This window comes from Carassius gibelio, chromosome A11, assembly GCF_023724105.1.
Source record: "Carassius gibelio isolate Cgi1373 ecotype wild population from Czech Republic chromosome A11, carGib1.2-hapl.c, whole genome shotgun sequence".
Classification (NCBI taxonomy): Eukaryota; Metazoa; Chordata; class Actinopteri; order Cypriniformes; family Cyprinidae; genus Carassius; species Carassius gibelio.
The window spans coordinates 5,976,750-5,995,822 of NC_068381.1; the positions used below are offsets into that span (position 1 = coordinate 5,976,750).

A 19,073-nucleotide genomic window follows, 5' to 3' on the forward strand; every position below is an offset into this window, starting at 1 on the left:
GGTTTCTTACCCTTATTGGTTTTATTGCAGGTGAACAGGGCAGTGGGCACTCAGAAAACAGCGAGGAGATATTCCGTTCTGGGTTCCACTTGTGTGCCAAGGAGGTTCTACAGTTCCTGGCCAACCAGGAGACCGTGCATGACATGACGCCTTCTCACATAATCAACCACCTTCAAAAAGTGGCGTCTGAGATCATTCAAAGCTCACCAAGCCCTCGTCTGGATGAGCCCACTCCCAAAGCTCAAGAAAGCAGGGAGAAACCGGCAAGCCCACAACCGAAAGCAGCAGAGGGCCATGCTAAAAACTGTGTTCCTGTTATACAAAGGACTTATCCACATAGCAGTGAGCAAAGTGGGAGCGATACGGATACTGACAGTGGCTATGGGGGCGAGCTCGAGAAGCGGGAACTGAAAGCCCAGCGGCCAATCTACTACGGCAAAGATGCTGGAGATCTCAAGTACAACAGCAGCATTAAAGAAGAGCTGGATGAGCCACAGGCCAAGCGGCAGAGGTCCGACTCTTCAGAAGATGAATCTCTGTCGGGGCACGATGTGGTGGGTGGCCACAGCCCCTACATGAGCTTTTCTCCACACCAGCCCCTTTGCATGCCCTTCTACCTCCTTCCACCTGGAGCAACCGCCGCATACTTGCCCATGCTGGAGAAGTGCTGGTACCCAGGAAACATGCCCATATTATACCCAGGCCTCGGCGGCTCCCCGGTGGGTATGTCTCCTGAGAAACTCCCATCGTCCTTGGTCATGTCCTCAAGAGTGGGCTCCCCCATCACCACTCCGAGCTCCATGGACTCACCTGCACTCCTGCAGGCCCTGAAACAAGTCCCACCATTAAACCTGGAAACTAAAGACTGAGGACTCCCTCTGGGGTCCGCCGATAGCCTGCTCTCTGAATGTCTGGGTCTTGAGAGTGGACTCCCCTGCTGCATAAGCTCCCGAAAAGGGTTCGGTTGAAGAGGGCACGAAGGCAAAGTTCAAAGAAGCGCCCTCAAGTACGGCGAACAGCTGTTCTGATTCCTTTCAGACGTACGACAGCCTCCCTTAAACCGTAGAGACAAACACACACACACACACTCTTATCAACTCCCTCCACAACCAGCAGACACACACCTAGAGATGGAACGGTCCGCGTGAACGCAGACGGGTAAAGGAGGCCCCGTGCAAAGCACTGTGAGACACTGTGAAGAAAGTCAAAATGAGGACAGTGAGCTCTGTCCTTCCAGAGAAGGGACCTGGGGTGGGCGAACGGCTGCTCTCTGCACTTATGCCGAATGTCAAGTCGAAAACAATACAAAACAATAAACCAGAATGTGACGTGCAGACGGTCCCCCAACGATAAGGACTTTGCCCTTTGCACAAGCACCTTTTCATTTGTTGAATGTAAATGAAAAAGTCATTTTTGTAACAAACCCACCCCTGTAGATGCTGCTTTTTTGGACATTTCTCTGTGCGTGGATGCTTGATCAGGAAGCTCCACTCTCTTCTGCTTCTGTGACTGCTTTAACCGATAAGAACCGTCCTTTTAGACTAGAGTGACACCAAATAAATGTCTTTGCTTTTGTTGACCGGAGCGCACGCGCGTGCACGTTTGTCATCTCGTGCTGACCTTTGTCTCCTGAGACGTGACGCTCGTGTAAATACGGGAGTCATGTAATCACGTCTCCGCTGTAGCTTTTGAATTTCTCATCCATTCGTTCACGTAGGTGAAGTTGCTGTGAGGTAACTGTGTTGTGTAATTATTTTGTTTATACTACTTGTACATCTGTATTTTTGATACGTGACCCACACTTAAGTTCACGAGTTTTAGACAGCCGAGCGCTGTGTGCCATGAGATTGTGTACATAGCTTCGGACCTAGACTCGATCTGCATCATGTTCTGTGTTCATTTCTGGTCAAATTATGACAGATCTTTGTTCATCCTGTTGCCTTTACCTATTTAAAGCAGTAAACACGATGGCGGATATCTACAGAATCCTGGATTCTACATAGAAGCAAAAGAAAGTGAATGTAATGTTGAAAAAAATATAATAGTTTTGTATAGGAAGAGGTACTTTTTATTTTGGGACCTAGAGAAGGTTGCTTGATGTATATATTTTGTCTAAAGTATTGTTGACATATTAAAGAAAAAGTATTAATAAAATTTTTTTTTTCCTGTGGAAATCATGCCTGTCCGAGTCTGTTGAACATGTTTAGCTAAATAAACAACCTCGCTGTTTTTCCCCATCACAGTTCGTCCTTATGTAACACTTACACAACCCTTACATTTTCTTATTGTCTATGCAAATCCTTTAGTTTAGACACACAATATGATAAGAGTCAGGTTACAGATATTCCAGACTCACACCTCCTAACTAAAGTCCATGCATTTTCGATCAGATTTTGTGGTGCACTTAAAAAAAAGCCTTTATGACCCAACAAAATAAGCAACGAAAACATAACCGACTATTATTACAGTCTCTGCGACCGAGTTAAATTTCTTAGATGAATCACGTCCTTTTCTCATTCTCGTTAGCTGTTGAATTAGGTTAAGACTCCCCGCGTGTCTGGCTGTGTGCTCGATCCAGTGCAGTCTCACTTCTCCGCCCCGCTGGGAAGCCCGTGACCGCGCCTGGCCTGCCGATCACATGTAGAGCCACACGGCGGGCCGCGCTGCGCGCTCACTGCACTGAAGCATGGGCAGCCACATGCCACACATACAGCGCAGTCAGAACGCACAAATTAATGACTATGAGACAATAGCAGTATTATACGTTGTCTGTAAATCATTCATATAAATATAAGTAGTTAATATATTAAAAAAAATATTCTTATTAGTCTATTTGGTTGTAAAATTAATTGAAAATGAAAAAATGAAAGCTATTAGCTATTAACTATGTACTTTACCAAAGCAGGGTGATAAGGTAAGCTTTAAATAGGCTTTAACTGGTGTAGTGCTCTTACCAAAATGTAAGCTATAAGTAAACAAATACACAAACAAACAAATACGTGAAATAAAGTGGCAACATTGCTATTAACGTTCATAAAAAGCTAACATTAAATTCGTTTCTAAAAACGAACAAAAAAATTGTAATGGAAAAAAATACAGTCGAAGTTATTGTGATTGTAGTAGGAAACAGATTTGCAAAAAAGACAAGTACGAGGTCGTAAAGCTTTTAGCGCCATCGTGTGGAAAATCGATGTACTGCGACGAACTTTACATATAGTGTTCAACCCAATTAAGCCTCAAAACCTTTCTTTCTTTCTTTCTTTCTTTCTTCCTTTCTTTCTTTCTTTCTTTCTTTCTTTCTTGTTTACTGTATTTATTTACAGTGTGGTCTTTACCTATAGAGGCCCGTCAGAAGTCTTAAGCTTGATACGTAGTCGTGCATTTTTTTAAACTCGTATATATCGATATACCACTTACTTCTTTTGTATTAAATTATGTATTATTTGTTTATAAAAATACATAGTATATATAGCATTGAAACTATTTAATCAAAATAGAATAGATCATGTGCATTAGCTTAATATTCTATAGGCCAACACTATCAATTTATTTATTAAATAAATGCATCTATTTATTTGTTTGCTTGTTTGATCAAATAAAAGCTAGCCTTAGCTATTTTATCACTTATTATTAATATATACATTAGGAGTTTATTTTCCTGCTATGTAAGAAAAGTAATATAAAGTTTTCTTGTTATTTTGAAGCAAACAATGCAATGCGATGTTTTCCGCGTATGTATTTATTTACTAAACGTTACTTCTTGCACAGCGGTGAGTGCTGGCGGACTGAATTAATTCTAAACCCTGTTTGAAGGTCTTTAAGGCTGATTTGGCCTGATCGAGTCTCTCCAATGTATTGATAACAATAAATGTAGAGATACAATTTTATCAAGGGTTGAAGTTACTTTTATTTTTAATTATTTATTTTATTTTATTTTACATTGTATATATATATATATATATATATATATATATATATATATATATATATATATATATATATAAATAATGTAAACCCATTCCTTTAATTGTGTTATCTTTTTGAACGTCTTGTTAAAGTTGAGTTGTGAATGTGTTATGTCTTTAAAAAAAAACTGCTGGGGGACTTTTATTCTGGACGATATCCGCTCGGTGATTTTCGGCGCAGCGCGTTTATTGTGCGTCATTTGTTGTCACCTGACCTCAGTTTGCTTCCTCTTTCTCTTGGACTGATTCCTCCAGCAGGAGCGGAATCTACCACCGTCTCATCCTGACGATTAGAGCTCAGCCAACAGCGCAGCGCGGAGATGTTGGCCCTCATTCACCGGCTCCTGGACTGGTTCAGGGCGCTCTTCTGGAAGGAAGAGATGGAGCTGACACTGGTGGGACTGCAGTACTCTGGAAAAACTACTTTTGTCAACGTGATTGCTGTAAGTCTGCTTTCATTCCTCACAGTTTGAAAACATTTTTCGGATGTCATGTCATTGCCTGCTAGGGGCGGAGAACAGATGCTTTAAAACCTGTTCTTGTGAGCAGTGTGCTCTTATTAATATGGGTGTGATCAATCGCTAGTTTCTCCAGGTTTCTGGACACTGATGACTTTAAGGGTGGATGAGATGCCACTTGTGTGTTTAAGCTCTTAAATCTTATGTAATCATATTTGTAAAGCCTATATTATTTTTATATTAGAATCTATAAATCGTATATTATTATTACAGTATTGTTTAATATTATTGCAAAATGAGACATGGTAATTTGGTATTATGGATATCCTTTCCTTCTAGGTTTTTGTTCAGTGCCAGATGTGTTTTTTGATTTCCCTCATAGATTATTATGTGATCTGAAAAAACTTTCCTTTATGGATGTATCTGATTCAGAACAGATGCCATTTGTGATTGTGAGAGTCTCTTTATTTTTTTCAATCTCCTTGAAGTATTTTTGACATGTCAGTGCTAATTTGTTGTGGGTTTGCCTCTGTGTGTAGCGTCTGAAGTTAATCAGTTGTAAGATTTGTGGAACCCATAGATAACCCTGAATATAAACCTTGGTGTGACCCATATTTCAAAAGGTCTCAGAGTACAGCAGCCTGAATCTGATATTAGACAAAGTGCCCAAGTGCAAGTGACTGTCCCAGTGGGGGTTCTCGAATCATGAGAGTTGCCCTTTTGCTTCTCATAGATGTTTCTGCAATGCAGCACAATGACTTCACAAACGCAGCTTGTACTTGATGTTTTGAAATTGAATTCAAAGGGGAAAAGAGAAACATCTCTTCCAGTTTCATCATCATGCAGGTGTTATTCTAGTTTCAGTCAATCACTTAAGCGTCATTCACTCAGTATTTTTAACTTGTATTAAATACAAACCAGTTAAGTTTGCATTTTGCACATCTAATATATGCAATTAAAGATGATTTACTTGTATTGTAAACCATAAACCACAAGAAATTGAAAAGTACCGCAAGAAGTGCTGAAGAAATCTTGATTTGAAGCTTCAAATGCAGATCAACATATAGTTACATAGTTGCAGCTCTTAGGTGTTTTGTAACATGACCACAAATTTAGCTAAGCTCTTTTGGATTTCTATCCTCAATATGAGGGTTTTGCAACCGAGAGCAACTCGTTCAATGAATCAAGGAAGCTCTTGTTTTTCCCTTTTCACCTAAATATTATCAATTTCTTAGATAGGAAATCCCATGAGACTTTGAGATTTTGCACAAGTCACTAAATTCTTTCTGGCTTGTTTTACAACAGTTCCCGTCATTATTACTAAAACTCCCCATGACTTGCTTGTGCAAGGTGTTTAGACTCATAAGCTGCATTTTAGCACCGACTTCCTCTTGTGTGCTGTTATTTTGTGAGATATCAGACTATTGGATTGTCATTTTGTAAACGTATGCAACTCTTCACCCGCAGGTTTGTTTCTTCTATGTTATTGAAATGATCTGTGTGTTTCTTTGCCACTAGTCTGGTCAGTTCAATGAAGACATGATCCCTACAGTCGGCTTCAACATGAGGAAAGTCACCAAAGGCAACGTAACAATAAAAGTAAGTCTCATCTACCCCGATTGTTCTTAAGGAGGCTTTTCTTGGATCCAGATTTAATGCGCATTATACGCATCACAAGTACATTATGTTACATCACCAGTTCCTTGTCCAACCCTGTAGCATAAATGTGCTGTTTTCCCATAGATTTGGGACATAGGCGGGCAGCCGCGGTTCAGGAGCATGTGGGAGAGATACTGCCGGGGTGTCAATGCCATAGTGTGAGTATAATCTGCTTTTCGTCCCGTCAGAGAAATTTACAATGTTTTTTTTTTTTTTCACTGCCCTCTGTGATACTTGATTCTTATTAGAAAGTGGCATTGAGCGGTTAGATATGTTTGCATAATGACCATCAAAGTATCGTAATTTTCCGGACTATAAGTCACACTTTTTTTTCATAGTTTGGCTGGTCCTGCGACTTATTGTCAGGTGCGACTTATTTACCAAAATTAATTTGACATGAACCGAGAGAAATGAACCAAGAAATATGAACCAAGAGAAAACATTACCGTCTACAGCCGCCAGAGGGCGCTCTATGCTGCTCAGTGCTCCTGTAGTCTACACTGAAGACATAGAGCGCCCTCTTGCGGCTGTAGATGGTAATGTTTTCTCTTGGTTCTTGGTTCTAAATAAATGCAACTTATAGTCCAGTGCGACTTATAAATGTTTTTTTCCTCATCATGACGTATTTTTGGACTGATGCGACTTATACTCAGGTGCGACTTATAGTCCAAAAAATACGGTACATCTAGGAGCTAGATTAAATAGAGAACTTAAAATTAGACATATTGTTTTGTAGCTAGATATTGTTGGCTAGTCAGCCTATAGAAAAAGGCTGACTGACCATCCTTTTCAGTGTTTATTTTGCGATAACGTCTGGCTGACTGTATATTATTCCTAACATGATGTTTCGGTGTTTACATTACAAAAGACTGCATTAAGGTCTCTGTTGGTGTTTTTCAGGTATATGGTTGATGCTGCAGATTGTGAAAAGGTCGAGGCCTCAAGAAACGAGCTACACAACTTGTTAGACAAACCACAGCTGCAAGGCATTCCTGTACGAAGAGTTGTTTTATTATTGCTGCTGATTTCCCCCATGTGCTGTTAATGGAGGACTGTCTCTCTTATTAATACTTGGTGCTGTTTTGTTACTGCTGAATTTACTAAAACCGAAAATCAAGCCTAGCCATCGCACCACACCTTTTCCGGATCTTTCCTCAGCTGCTGTGTCTTATTTAAGGAGCATGACTAAGCATCTCTACCATCAGCTTCTATGATCCGAGATGTCCTCACAGGGCACATTATAGGTCGTATCTTCAGCAGAGAAACCAGCACAGAGGAAACCGATCGCTCATGGAGCTCTTTTGACAGTTCCGCCCACTATTTACTAAAGCGAGCAATTTAAAAAGACATTTGTAGCACGATCTGATGTAAAACCAGCAGCCAGTAGCATAAATCTTTAAGCACCGGAAGCCAAAGTGCCAATGTTAAATGTGCAGTTTAAACTTAAATGTGCATGTTTCATTGATTTATCTTTACTTTATCCTCCACAGGTACTTGTCCTTGGCAACAAAAGAGATCTCCCCTGCGCATTAGATGAGAAACAACTAATCGAAAAGATGTAAGACTTTTATTTTATTTTTGCATTACTTGATCCTTCTTCAAGTGATTGTTTGATTAGCAGGTTTGGGGCCATTTGAGTGAGAGATTTATTTAAGGGATTCCTGCTTCATACAGAAACAATATTGCCGTCATATGAGGGCATATGATCATCTCTAGATGATTTTGATTGTGATGAAATTGCAGACATTAATCACATAGCATTGCCCTCATCTTTTTAGACTTCTTTGTTCAACTCTAAAATACTCTGTGGCAGTTCTGTCCTCTAGTGTCTTCCGTTTGAGGGTTTTTTTTTTTCTGGGATTTGGTGACTTTTCCCACAGCCAGATCTTTAGACAGAGTTCTTGTGAGGCTACTCAAAAAATGGCAAATGATTTTTAACATTTTTGTTTCCTATTTCCGCAGGAACCTGTCTGCCATTCAAGACAGAGAGATCTGCTGCTACTCCATTTCATGCAAAGAGAAAGACAATATAGGTGAAAGTTACTGTATTTTGGACACATCCAACTGTTAAACTGTGATGTTTGGTCAGGTGACCCTTCACTTGTTCAGTTAGTTTGATTGACAGGAGATCTGACCAATCATAGCACCGAATAACACTACTCACATTTTCAGAAAATGTTGAAACCTAGTTTTATGGTATTAAGTGTCACAAGATCGTGATATTATTGTTTGAATTTTTTTTATTATTATTGTGTATTAGATTCATTTGTAAAAACTTGAAGTAGATGCTCTGATCTTTTGTAATAAGTACGAGTAAGATTCCGAGAACAGTATGTGTGTTCAGAACTGCAAAACTAAGGCCTGCTGGAGAGTGAGTAGATTTACTTCAGCTGCTAATACTGAATCGAAGGACTCATGAATCACCTTTGTATTTTAAAGCTGCAGTGTGTGACATCTGTTATGTTGTAATAATTTTTTTTTTTGCCTGCAACATTTGGTACTTTTGAATTGTTGAAATGTTTTGAATGCACCACAGAGTCAATCTGCTGGAAATCAACATATGAATACTTTAGTTTGGGAGAAGTTTTGATGTGAATCATATAAAGACACAATTGTTCATCCCTCACTTCCTGCAGATATCACATTGCAGTGGTTGATCCACCATTCAAAGTCTCGGAGAAGTTGAGAACAGACCGTCCGTCCTAACTGTGAGTCCAGTCCTGCCCTCGTTCCAGCTCCCAGCTCAGCCCAGCGCTCTTCTGTCCGTCCGACTGACCGACCGGCCGGTCCTTCCTGTGACCAGTGACACAGTCCCTCTCAGTCCAGTCTCTGTCTCGTTCATTCTTTATTACACACTGACTGTCAGTAAAGCATCTTCACCAGTGGGCTTCAGACTCCACTCAAATCATACTCCAATCAAATCACGGGATATGGTTTAAATCAGTTTCGGGGTTAGTCTCTTTATCCTTTGAAATAAGATTGTATCATTGTTTGGGGGTTTTCTTTTGGTCTGATTTTTGTTATTATCTTGTATCATTAATTCTAGGAACACATTTTACCATAAAGAGTAGTTTTAACTTTTGAGTTGCTAGTATTGTGTATTTAAGGCTTCAGTACATTATAATGTACACTATTTTTCAAAAGTTTGAGTCAGTAAGGTTTATTTTTTTATTAATGATTATGTTCAACAAGGATGCATTCACATTTACAAGTTTAAAAGTTTAGAAAGTTACAAAATTTTCTGTTTCACGTAAATGCTGTTGAACTTTGTCCATCAAAGAATGCATCACATTTAGAAGAAATGTTTTTATCTATTTCTGAAGCTTAAGACTGGAGTAATGATGCTGAAGATTCAGCTTTGACATCACAGGAATAAATAGCATCTTAAGATATATTCAAGTAGGGAAGAAAAGTGGTTTAAAACTGTAATATTTTTACAATATAACTCTTTTACTGTATTTTTGGTCACATACTGTAAATACAGCCTTGGTGAGCATGAGAGACTTTCAAAAACATCAAGAAATCTTACTGTCCCAAACTTTTTAATGATAGTGTACGCTCATCTATGTTTGCAGCAACCATTCCCCTAATCTATTAGTGAAATAGTTACATTTTATATTTGCTTCGTTTCAGAGTTGAATTGTAGTCGGTTGACTAGCTGGATGAATAGACATGCATTAGGTTCTGCTAGCTGATAGCCCCATGATTAATATTCATGAGTCAAGATGATTTTAGAATGCGTCTCCCATGTTTCGGATCTTCATTATGGCTTATGATAAATATTCAAGACCCACAGCTCGTTGACTGTATGCAGCTGATGGACATCTTGGCATTTCCTTTAATTAGTGTGCATTAGGTTAAGTGCCTTTAGCAGAGACTCACATTTTAAACCCAATATGAATTTATTATGTTATATAAGCACAAACAGCGAGTCTAAACTTACTGTAGGTGCCATTATTACATTAGCACAGATTTTTGTATTGGTATTGATTGCTCATTCATTGGCTATGCATTTATTCGCACCACAATCATTACATAATCACCTGATTGCTACAGTGCATTGAAAACCATTACTGGTTAATAAATACCAAACTAATGTTTATTTCGTTTAGGAGCATGATACACACTCTGGAAGCGGAGGGTCTCGCTTCTGGGTGAAACTATCCAAACCCTTTTGCGAATGAACAAAAATGTAATTCAACTGTTTCTGGCAGTGTCTCAAATGCTAGCGTTTTTGATGTCCTTTTTTCTGATCAAGCCCCTAAATGCTGCGAAGTTCTTCTTCCTGTATTCTAAATATGAGTTTAGCAACATTGCAGTCATCTTCTGTTATTTCTTACTTATGTTGTTTCATGAAGCAGGTCTAAAGATTTATTCGTATTTGTGTTGATACTCCGATATCATATAATGCTGTATATCCTTAAAAATCTAGGACTTCATCCTGAGAACAAAGGCTTAGTTTTACTGTATATTTGTGTAAATATCTAAAGTTTATTAGAAAATGATAGGTACTGAGAAGAAGGCCTGATAGGTGCATTGATTACAGACTGTTTAGCATTTAGTTATAAGCATAATATATTGTTCATCCAAATACTACTGAATACTATCGAGGAAGAAAGTGAACTTGAGGGATGAATTTCTGATGGATATGAACTACTAAGCCAAACAATTTATATAAATTGTATAATTCTTTATTTTTATTTAGAAAATTCTTGTTTTTGTTTTTTTATGGCTTCTATTTGGAAGGAATATGGGCTAATACTGGCAAGTTCTCGTTACGTTTTTTTTTTTTTAATTTTTGTATGTGTGTTGTGTGTGTTTTAGGCTTTAACAAAATAGGCAGGGCTTAGTTATAATGGACATTTATGATTTACATAAAATTGTATGTAATTGCTGAAGTTTGAATGTTGTTTAGCCCATTTATAAAGGGCTTTAATAAATGGTACATACATCTTTAAGTTTTTTTTTCTTTTCTCTAGTTTTTTTCCCTCCCTCTTTTCAAATAAGCTATCTAAAATGGTGCCCAAAATCCTAGAGTGTTTTTAATATTTACAGGACATAGTAATGGCCTTTTCATAATATAGTAATTTGTGATTGTTTCGACATCGCTGAGCCATTCCTGCAGCCTTATAGTACAAGAATGGAATGTCACACTTTTCACCGTTCATATCCACTTGTTACTCTGTGCATGTCTTCATTAATTCAGACATGATGTATTTTGTTGGTTCTGCTCACCCAAGTGCAGCAGGTCTGTGGCCAAAGCTTGTGCCCCCTGTAAACACTACACAGGATGGTGTCTTCTCTCCTTCATGTGACTGTCCACACATGAAAAATCAATGGATCTGTTGCTGACTTTGTAAATAAGCTAATTAAAACTTGATTTGTGTCTCTTGCATTATTTAGTTTTGTGATTGCTCAATAAATTGTTTTTAGGGTGACTGTCAGCCTGTGAATTTTGAACCATTGCATTTGACAGTCGAAAGAGAGTTGTTTGGCTGAAGTTGTAAGCTGGTGTAATCGGCATATAATCTATTTACAGACAAAATAATGCAAAACATTCACTTCACTTTCCCTCACATTTTTACAATGGTAAAGTCACTAAAACTGAAATAACACAAACGGGAGTATGGTAATTGAGTAATAATAAAAATCAGAACTTGTCAAACATATAATGTATATTACAACAAATCTATTTTTTTTTTCTAACTTTTTTTTTTTTTAAGATCCTAAGAAAAAAACTAAAATATGCTTCCAAACTTTTGAATGCTAGTGTAGCTACAAAGCGTTTTGTAAGGAAAACTCAGATTACAATAATGAATCAAAGTTATGCATATTAATTTATTATCGGCTAGAACAGACCATAACATTTACTCATAAAAAATGTATTACTGTTCACAGTAGATTATTTTCTGGTCGTCAATGGGTTCCTGCAGTGCGTCAAAAGGCCTCGTGGTGGCAACAGAAGAACATAGAGCCGAATTTATGTTCGAGTTCGTTTAAAACCAGATGCGTGTCAGTTTGGTTTTAAAACATTGTCCGAAGGGTGTAAGTCGCTTTGGATAAAAGCGTCTGCTAAATGCATACATTTATTCATTTATTTATTTTAAAGGCATGTCAATCATTTTGAAGAATCTGATTAAGTTTAACACATTACTATTAATTTATCTAAATGTATATCAGACAGCTAACCGTTGTTGTGATCCTTGTAACATCTTTACAGTATCTTTAAAATTATTATTATTATAATTTTTTTGATTTTATTAATTCATGTATGTGTGTGTCTGTGTGTGCATTTGAACAATATTTGCTTGAATTTGAATATTTGAATATAGATTTCTATTTATATTTAATGTATATATTTATTTATAATTTATATTAAATAAATATGAAAATACCGTAAAATAAGAAACAAAGTAGAGAGGTAGTGAATCAAATTAAGTAACAGTCAACATATTGTCATGTTTCACAAATGTAATACTTTTTTGGTTGTTAATTCTTTTAAGCGTCATAATGAAGTAGTTGAGGTCACAAAGAAAATAATTTAATTTGGGCACTAATAAAATATTTTGCCAATAAAAGTTGATACGTTTTTAGGATGGTCCGTCTCAGCCAATCAAATCGAAGAAGGCGGGCTTTGCACTGCAGTTCAAAGATACCGACTAACATGACACGACGCTGCAGTTTTTAACAGTGAAAGAGTGCAAGATAAGAAAGGTAACCTAAACAATTTTACATTTGACGACCCTTTTACGATCAACAGTTACATCCAAAGATGAACACTGAAACTGAATAAATGTATAAATAATTGAGAATGTAGACTGATCCAGTCACGTGATCCATTGCTTGCAATTTAATACACTGATACTTTACATAAAATATTTTGTTCTTGTACTTTTAATGTTCTTGTTCAGTGTTTTATCCCCTTAAATTTCCTGTCGTATGTTCAAGACATGGTTACAGGTGCCATTTTATTGGTGTGGTGATGGCATCAGTAGTTTGGCCCCTTGCTCTGAACCGATCACAGACAGGCCATCAGTGTAAGCAATGAGCTGGAAATGTAATATTCACGTATCACATTGACATTTGTAGCTCAAAACTACAGCTGGTCTTACTTAAAACCCCATCACAGTATCACGCCAGACTTTAGGAATATAAAACAAAGGTCTTTCATGACCACTGCCAAATCAATTCCTGTGCTTCATTCAACACAATAAAACATTTGAAGAAACATTTGAAATTCATGCATCACTGTAAGTCTTATAAACCAAGAAGAGGTTTTGAGAGGTTGTTTTTGGTCCGGAGGCATTAGCGTGTTTCTTAAGTACCTGGCTGCAGCGCTGTGGTCTCCTCACACCAAACAAGATATTCTATCTCTTCATATCAAAACGCATAAATGTCAAATACAAACACCTTCTCTGCTTCAGGTTTCACATCACAAACCCCTGAGGTTCTTTAAAATGAAGTTCTAGATTTAGACAATAATTGCTATTTGGTGAAGAAACATCTTGGGAGATTTACACTATATGTTTTGCTAGCAAATCATGGCTGATGTAGGCTTCCTTTATGTTAATATGACAGCTGTTTATTGCTTTGACCTCTGTGGTGAACAGGGGTAACCCGTCTTTGCCTAAAACAGGTAAAGCAGACCTCCTCTAGAGACAAGCATGTTTTTGCACACATCTGGACTTTTACCAACCCACGGAGAGCAACAAGGAACATTAAAATAAAACCCACACTAATTAATCCCATTTAGTTGAGTACTAATGAACAGCTGGTGGGGTTTCTGTTGAGGTGGTGAGGTAGTTAAGTTGTGGATGGGTCCAGGTGTTTGTTGATGAAGTGTGTGTGTGTGTGTTGTAGTGGAATGATTACAGGTTCAGTCCTGTTTGAGTTTATGTAGGGTCATGTGTTTGGCCTTTATTCAGAAACAGATGCGCGGATGTTGTTATGAATCAGTGGTTGTTATCAACTTCTATTCTTTTCATTGACAGCCGTCTATTTTCAGCAAAACATTTTGAGCTTGAGTTGATTTTGAATTCACTGAATTCATGCCAGATTTGCTGCAGTAGACTTTTGTTTATTCAGTCACTATTGAAATGCAATTTGATATAATAACTATTTCTGCAATATACTGTACAGTTTTAATCTAATTACAGGATATCACACTACATTTAGAGAAATTTGAAATATATAACCAAGCACACTGCCCAGGGTACTGAATCCCAAAATGCAATTCACTTAGCTTGGTTTTCCACTTTATAGTTTTTAAATAATATATAAAAATATAATATAGCGTTATAATATATGTAACATTTTAACAGTGTTTTTATTTTATTTTGTTTTAATATCTTTTTACAGTTTTATCATTTTATTATTATTATTATTATTATTATTATTATTATTATTATTATTATTATTATTATTATTATATATATATATATATATTTTTTTATCATAGTACTTTTCATTTTAATTTATGTTGGTAGTCTAAATTATTTATTTAATTTTATTTTCTGGTCTAGTTTAAATATCTTCCAAAAGTTAACACAGTTTTACACATAATTGTAAAGGAATATAAAGTAAATCTTTTTATTTCTGATATGATAACTACACACCACTTGCTGAATTAAACGTGTAATGAGTCACTGTATACCATGTAGTATGCATGTGATTATTGCTTTTTGAAGATAGCTGTTTAATTAATTTGTGATCTTGTGCTAAACTGTTCCACATAGTACAAACACAGATTGACTGATATTTATATTGGCTGATATTAATCTCTGATTGGCTGTGCAGTCAGCCTCACAATCACTAAAATATCAGTGATTATTTTTATAGAAAGTTCTGACTCATGTACAACAAGCAAGACATACACACACACACACACACACACACACACACCTAAACATTTAAGTGGAGTTTATCAGCACTAGAGCAGGGCTCTGCAGGAAGACTGGCAGCTTTCTGACAGGAAGATGACTGTGATAGGAATAAATGGGAGAGGTGCTCTCACGCCCCAGGCTTGTAACCTTGCCATGGCCTGGAATAATAAGACAGTGCTATCCGGTCAGGTTGTCAGATTATGGAGCATTTTCCCTGGAAGGGAACTATAGAGAGAGAACCTGGCCTGTGCTGCAGGTCTTTTCCTAAGTCTTACCTGAGAGTTTGGTCAAGTTTAAGTGCTGGAGCACAGAATTACACAGAAAGCCTTATATAGGGACCAGAATATCAGAATACCTTACGGCACACAGGCCGTTTCATGGACAAGAACCACTGTGAAAACCACTATTCATTAAGTTGTTTCATTTATTAGTTTCAAATGGGTGTCGTTTTGGTTTTTCACTTTCTAAATTAAATGGGCTGCAGTTTATAACGGCACCACGTCAAACTTTGTGCATTAAACTGAGTGTGATTTTATCTTTGCAACTTGGTGCATGCTCATCCCTCTGTGAAAAAAATGATTTCACTTTAACCTCCAGACAACGTAATGAGCGAATGAATCACACCCTTTTATTCGGCGCTGTGATTTCTCACTCTTTGCTTGAGTGGCGCGGCAGAGCTGAAAGCTCTCACCTCTGCTGCCAGAACTTGAAGTGCTCAGAGTCCCTGCAAATTGTCTCTCATCCTCTCATTTATCTGCTTAGGGAGAAAAGCCCCCATATCTCTCGTCGCCTGTTATCACGGACACGATGTTCCTCTTCAGAGCACTCCAAATGGAGCTGTGATACGTTCATCCGACGGGAGCTGAGAGAGAGTCATGTGCTCTTTTCCAACACTTTGCTGACATTTGGAACTATGTTCCATAACAGAAATATTCTTTAGCCTTGTAATCTTTTAAAGTTGGCATGAAATCTGAATAAACCTTATTTATTTTCTCAGTGTATGTCTGGTCTTATTGTGAATTATTCATTCATGCATTTGTTTGAATAGTTAATCTTGTATCAAAATATCATAGCATGCTCTTTCTGTAAAATGGTCACAAAATCAATTCCTACCTTTTTTGTGTGTGTTTGTTTGACAAGCCTTTTAACTTGAAAATATGTCATAGTGCAATAGCAAAGTTGGTTACAACTTCCGTTTCTTACAGATTTTAATAGCACGATGATTGTAGTTCATCAGTTGCCTCTCAATTCAAGCATGCAACTTTTGGGACATTAGGCACCAAGACATGGGCAATTCGAGATCAGGCAACACCTCATTAGAAGCCTTATTACACACTCATTTATGTATGAATACCAAATCTGCTCATTGGTGATTCAAAAAGAAGGAAAATAAGTTGCTGCATTGTGACAATAGGATTACAGGCTTTGATTTTCATCCCAAACAGCCATCAGTAAATAACTTGTTAGGTCTGGAGGAAAGAGTTGATTTGGGACTCGATAGCATGTCAGTGTTCATCTTGCTGCTGTGAATGCCATTAAGAAACATCTGGTTTGAAGCAAAGTGAAGCAAAGGCAACGGGAAAACTTGCCTTTGGTAATGACTCATGGTATGAATGTGAGAACTAAGAAAATAGATAAATATATGCACAATATTTGTACCTAAATTCATAATTTTATTCAGATTCTGCAGCTTTTGCTATAGATTTTGGACTTGTTTGCAAGTCATGTGCATGAAATGTATTGAAGGACTTTAGATAGGTTGCTGCTGATATAAAATCCCCAGATTTTCTAAGCTAAACATTTATCGCATTTTGTTGTCTGTGTGCTTGCGTGCATGTGTGATATAGATATTTACTTAACCATTTCTTACCCTTGAAAGCGGACAGTGTTCACCAAATAGTAAACATTTTTGTTCCAAGTTTTGTAGGAAAGCTGCTGAGCCTTTCACATTCAACAACCTAATTTAGGTTTAGAACCGATAACTTTTTCAATGTCTTTTAGCGACTTGTAGCCAGTTCTGTTCATTCTGTAGCGTGTGCATTCATGCCTTTCTATCACTGCTTCACTCTTTCTATCTTCTCAACACTTTTCATTAAAAGTCATGGGTTTGGCTCTGGGGGCACTGATCAAAATGGGAAAAGGAAATACATTTTCATTCCTTCCTGATATTTTTAATGTACCTTATATTTACATATAGATTGAGTATGTATCAGGAAAGCAGCAGTGAGTGCAGATTCTCTTATAGTTCAGTTTCCAAGGCCTTGTTGGATTTATGTATTTTTTTATATGCTGAAGATGTAGGGTGAGCAGTTGTTATTATTTGAACAGGATGCCTACATTATTTGAAATCATAACAAAGCATAAGGTTAGGGGGTTTGAACTTCTGTGTTACCTCTTCAGTAAGTGAATTGTGAAGACTGGGGGGATGGGGGGGGGGTTGTTACACCTTTGTCTGTTTTGAGTTTGTCAGTGACAAAATCAGTTATCCATTTAGCAGCAAAGCCATTAGCAGGACTGATTAATGTTGAATTATGGTTGCATTTCTATCATATTTCTCCTATTTTTCCCTTTCTTCTCCAGTTTTCTCTTCAGCCTCTGAAGTCATTGAGACTATATTTTGTTGATTTATCAGGTGTTGGAAGCATCCAAAGAATTTGAAGTTCTTTATTTTGTTAAGGTTGCAACAAAATGACAATAACTGCCTTTCTTAAAGGTGAAACAGAAATAAATTTGACAAGATGTCAGTAGCCTTCAAAGATTAAACAATTTTCAGGTCTCATTTTACCATAATTCTTTACTGTTCAATAAATAAACAATAGTCTGGTTTATGACTTATTTTGCACTGACCTTGTTTATTTATAACAATTAAGAACTCCAAGTGAGTATTTCAAAAACCACTGATCTACTAGGATTTTCATGCACAACCATCTCAAGGGTTTACAGAGAATGGTCTGAAAAAGAGAAAATATCCAGTGAGCAGCAGTTGTGTGGACGGAAATACCTTGTTGATTTCAGAGGTCAGAGGAGAATGGGTAGACTGGTTAGAGATGATAGAAAGGTAACAGTAACTCAAATAACCACTCATTACAACCAAGGTATGTTGAAGAGCATCTTTGAACTCACAAAACGCAGAACCCTGAAACAGATGGGCTACAGCAGCAGAAGAACACACCGAGCTCAAATCATCTCAGACTGGTTTCTTGAACATGACAATGAGTTCACTTTACTCAAACAGTCACCAGATCTCAATCCAATAGAGCAGCTTTTTGGTGGAGCAGGAGATTCAAATCATGGATGTGCAGCCGACAAATCTGCAGCAACTGCTATGGACCAAAATCTCTCAGGAATGTTTCCAACACCCTGTTAAATTTATGCCACAAAGAAGGCAGTTCTGAAGGGAAAAGGGGTTCCAAACTGCTACTAGCAAGGTGTACCTATTAAAGTGGCCATATATATATATATATATATATATATATATATATATATATATATATATATGTGTGTGTGTGTGTGTGTGTGTGTGTGTGTCATTTTAATTTTCATTTGTTTTTAATATTATTTTAATTATTGCTTTTTGCCAATAACAAGTAAGGGAGTGAGAGAATTGTATTTTAAAATTCATTTTATTTATTGACATTTTCTTCATGCAACATATAATTGCTTAACTTTCTTTCTTTCGGGTAAAATATGTTAACATTCTCAAATGATAACTGTCATTGCCTGTCATTTCTTTTTTTAAACAAAACTGGTGGCAAATACCAAGCTAGGCTACTTTAGCGATTCAGAAATCTATACCATATATTTGTATAAGAGGAATATCAAATAAACTTTATCATCAGCGTCTGAGCTTATTTTCAAAATAATCAACAAAATCCTAATTAATAAATACTTGAAAACTCATTATCTATATTAAGATAACTTCTGTATGATGTTCAATACATGTTCTGCCATAATTATGAATGCTGAAACACAAATTGTTTGTTTAGCACCTGTTAAACAATTAAATGGTGATTGCGCGCTCGTTCGGCTGTTGTTACAGTTGGCAACCTTTCCCTCAAAAGTGCTGCGCTCTGTTGATCAAACATTACCCAGCACAGCTTTCTGCTTTT

The 19,073-nt window shown here is 37.1% G+C and overlaps 2 protein-coding genes and 1 long non-coding RNA gene across 5 annotated transcripts in view; all 3 read left to right on the forward strand.

Annotated features, from left to right (window-relative positions):
- Positions 1-2,240, forward strand: part of LOC128022151 (class E basic helix-loop-helix protein 40-like) — a 3,757-nt gene extending 1,517 nt beyond the window's left edge. Inside the window, exon 5 of the mRNA XM_052609440.1 lies at positions 31-2,240. Within this exon, the coding sequence (XP_052465400.1) occupies positions 31-869 (839 nt within the window). The 3' untranslated portion in view covers positions 870-2,240. The remainder of the gene's footprint in view (positions 1-30) is intronic.
- Positions 2,241-4,168: 1,928 nt separating this feature from the next.
- On the forward strand, positions 4,169-11,477 carry LOC128022152 (ADP-ribosylation factor-like protein 8B). The gene is made up of 7 exons (XM_052609441.1): positions 4,169-4,408; positions 5,942-6,022; positions 6,167-6,240; positions 6,983-7,076; positions 7,573-7,640; positions 8,045-8,115; positions 8,719-11,477. Exons 1-7 carry the CDS (start codon positions 4,286-4,288, stop codon positions 8,766-8,768), a joined length of 561 nt encoding a protein of 186 aa, XP_052465401.1. The 5' UTR covers positions 4,169-4,285; the 3' UTR covers positions 8,769-11,477.
- Positions 11,478-12,699: 1,222 nt separating this feature from the next.
- The window catches only part of LOC128022153 (uncharacterized), a 36,586-nt gene continuing 30,212 nt past the window's right edge, over positions 12,700-19,073 (forward strand). For all 3 annotated transcript variants that reach the window (XR_008185866.1, XR_008185865.1, XR_008185867.1), the window contains exon 1: positions 12,700-12,796. This is a non-coding gene — a long non-coding RNA (uncharacterized LOC128022153). The remainder of the gene's footprint in view (positions 12,797-19,073) is intronic.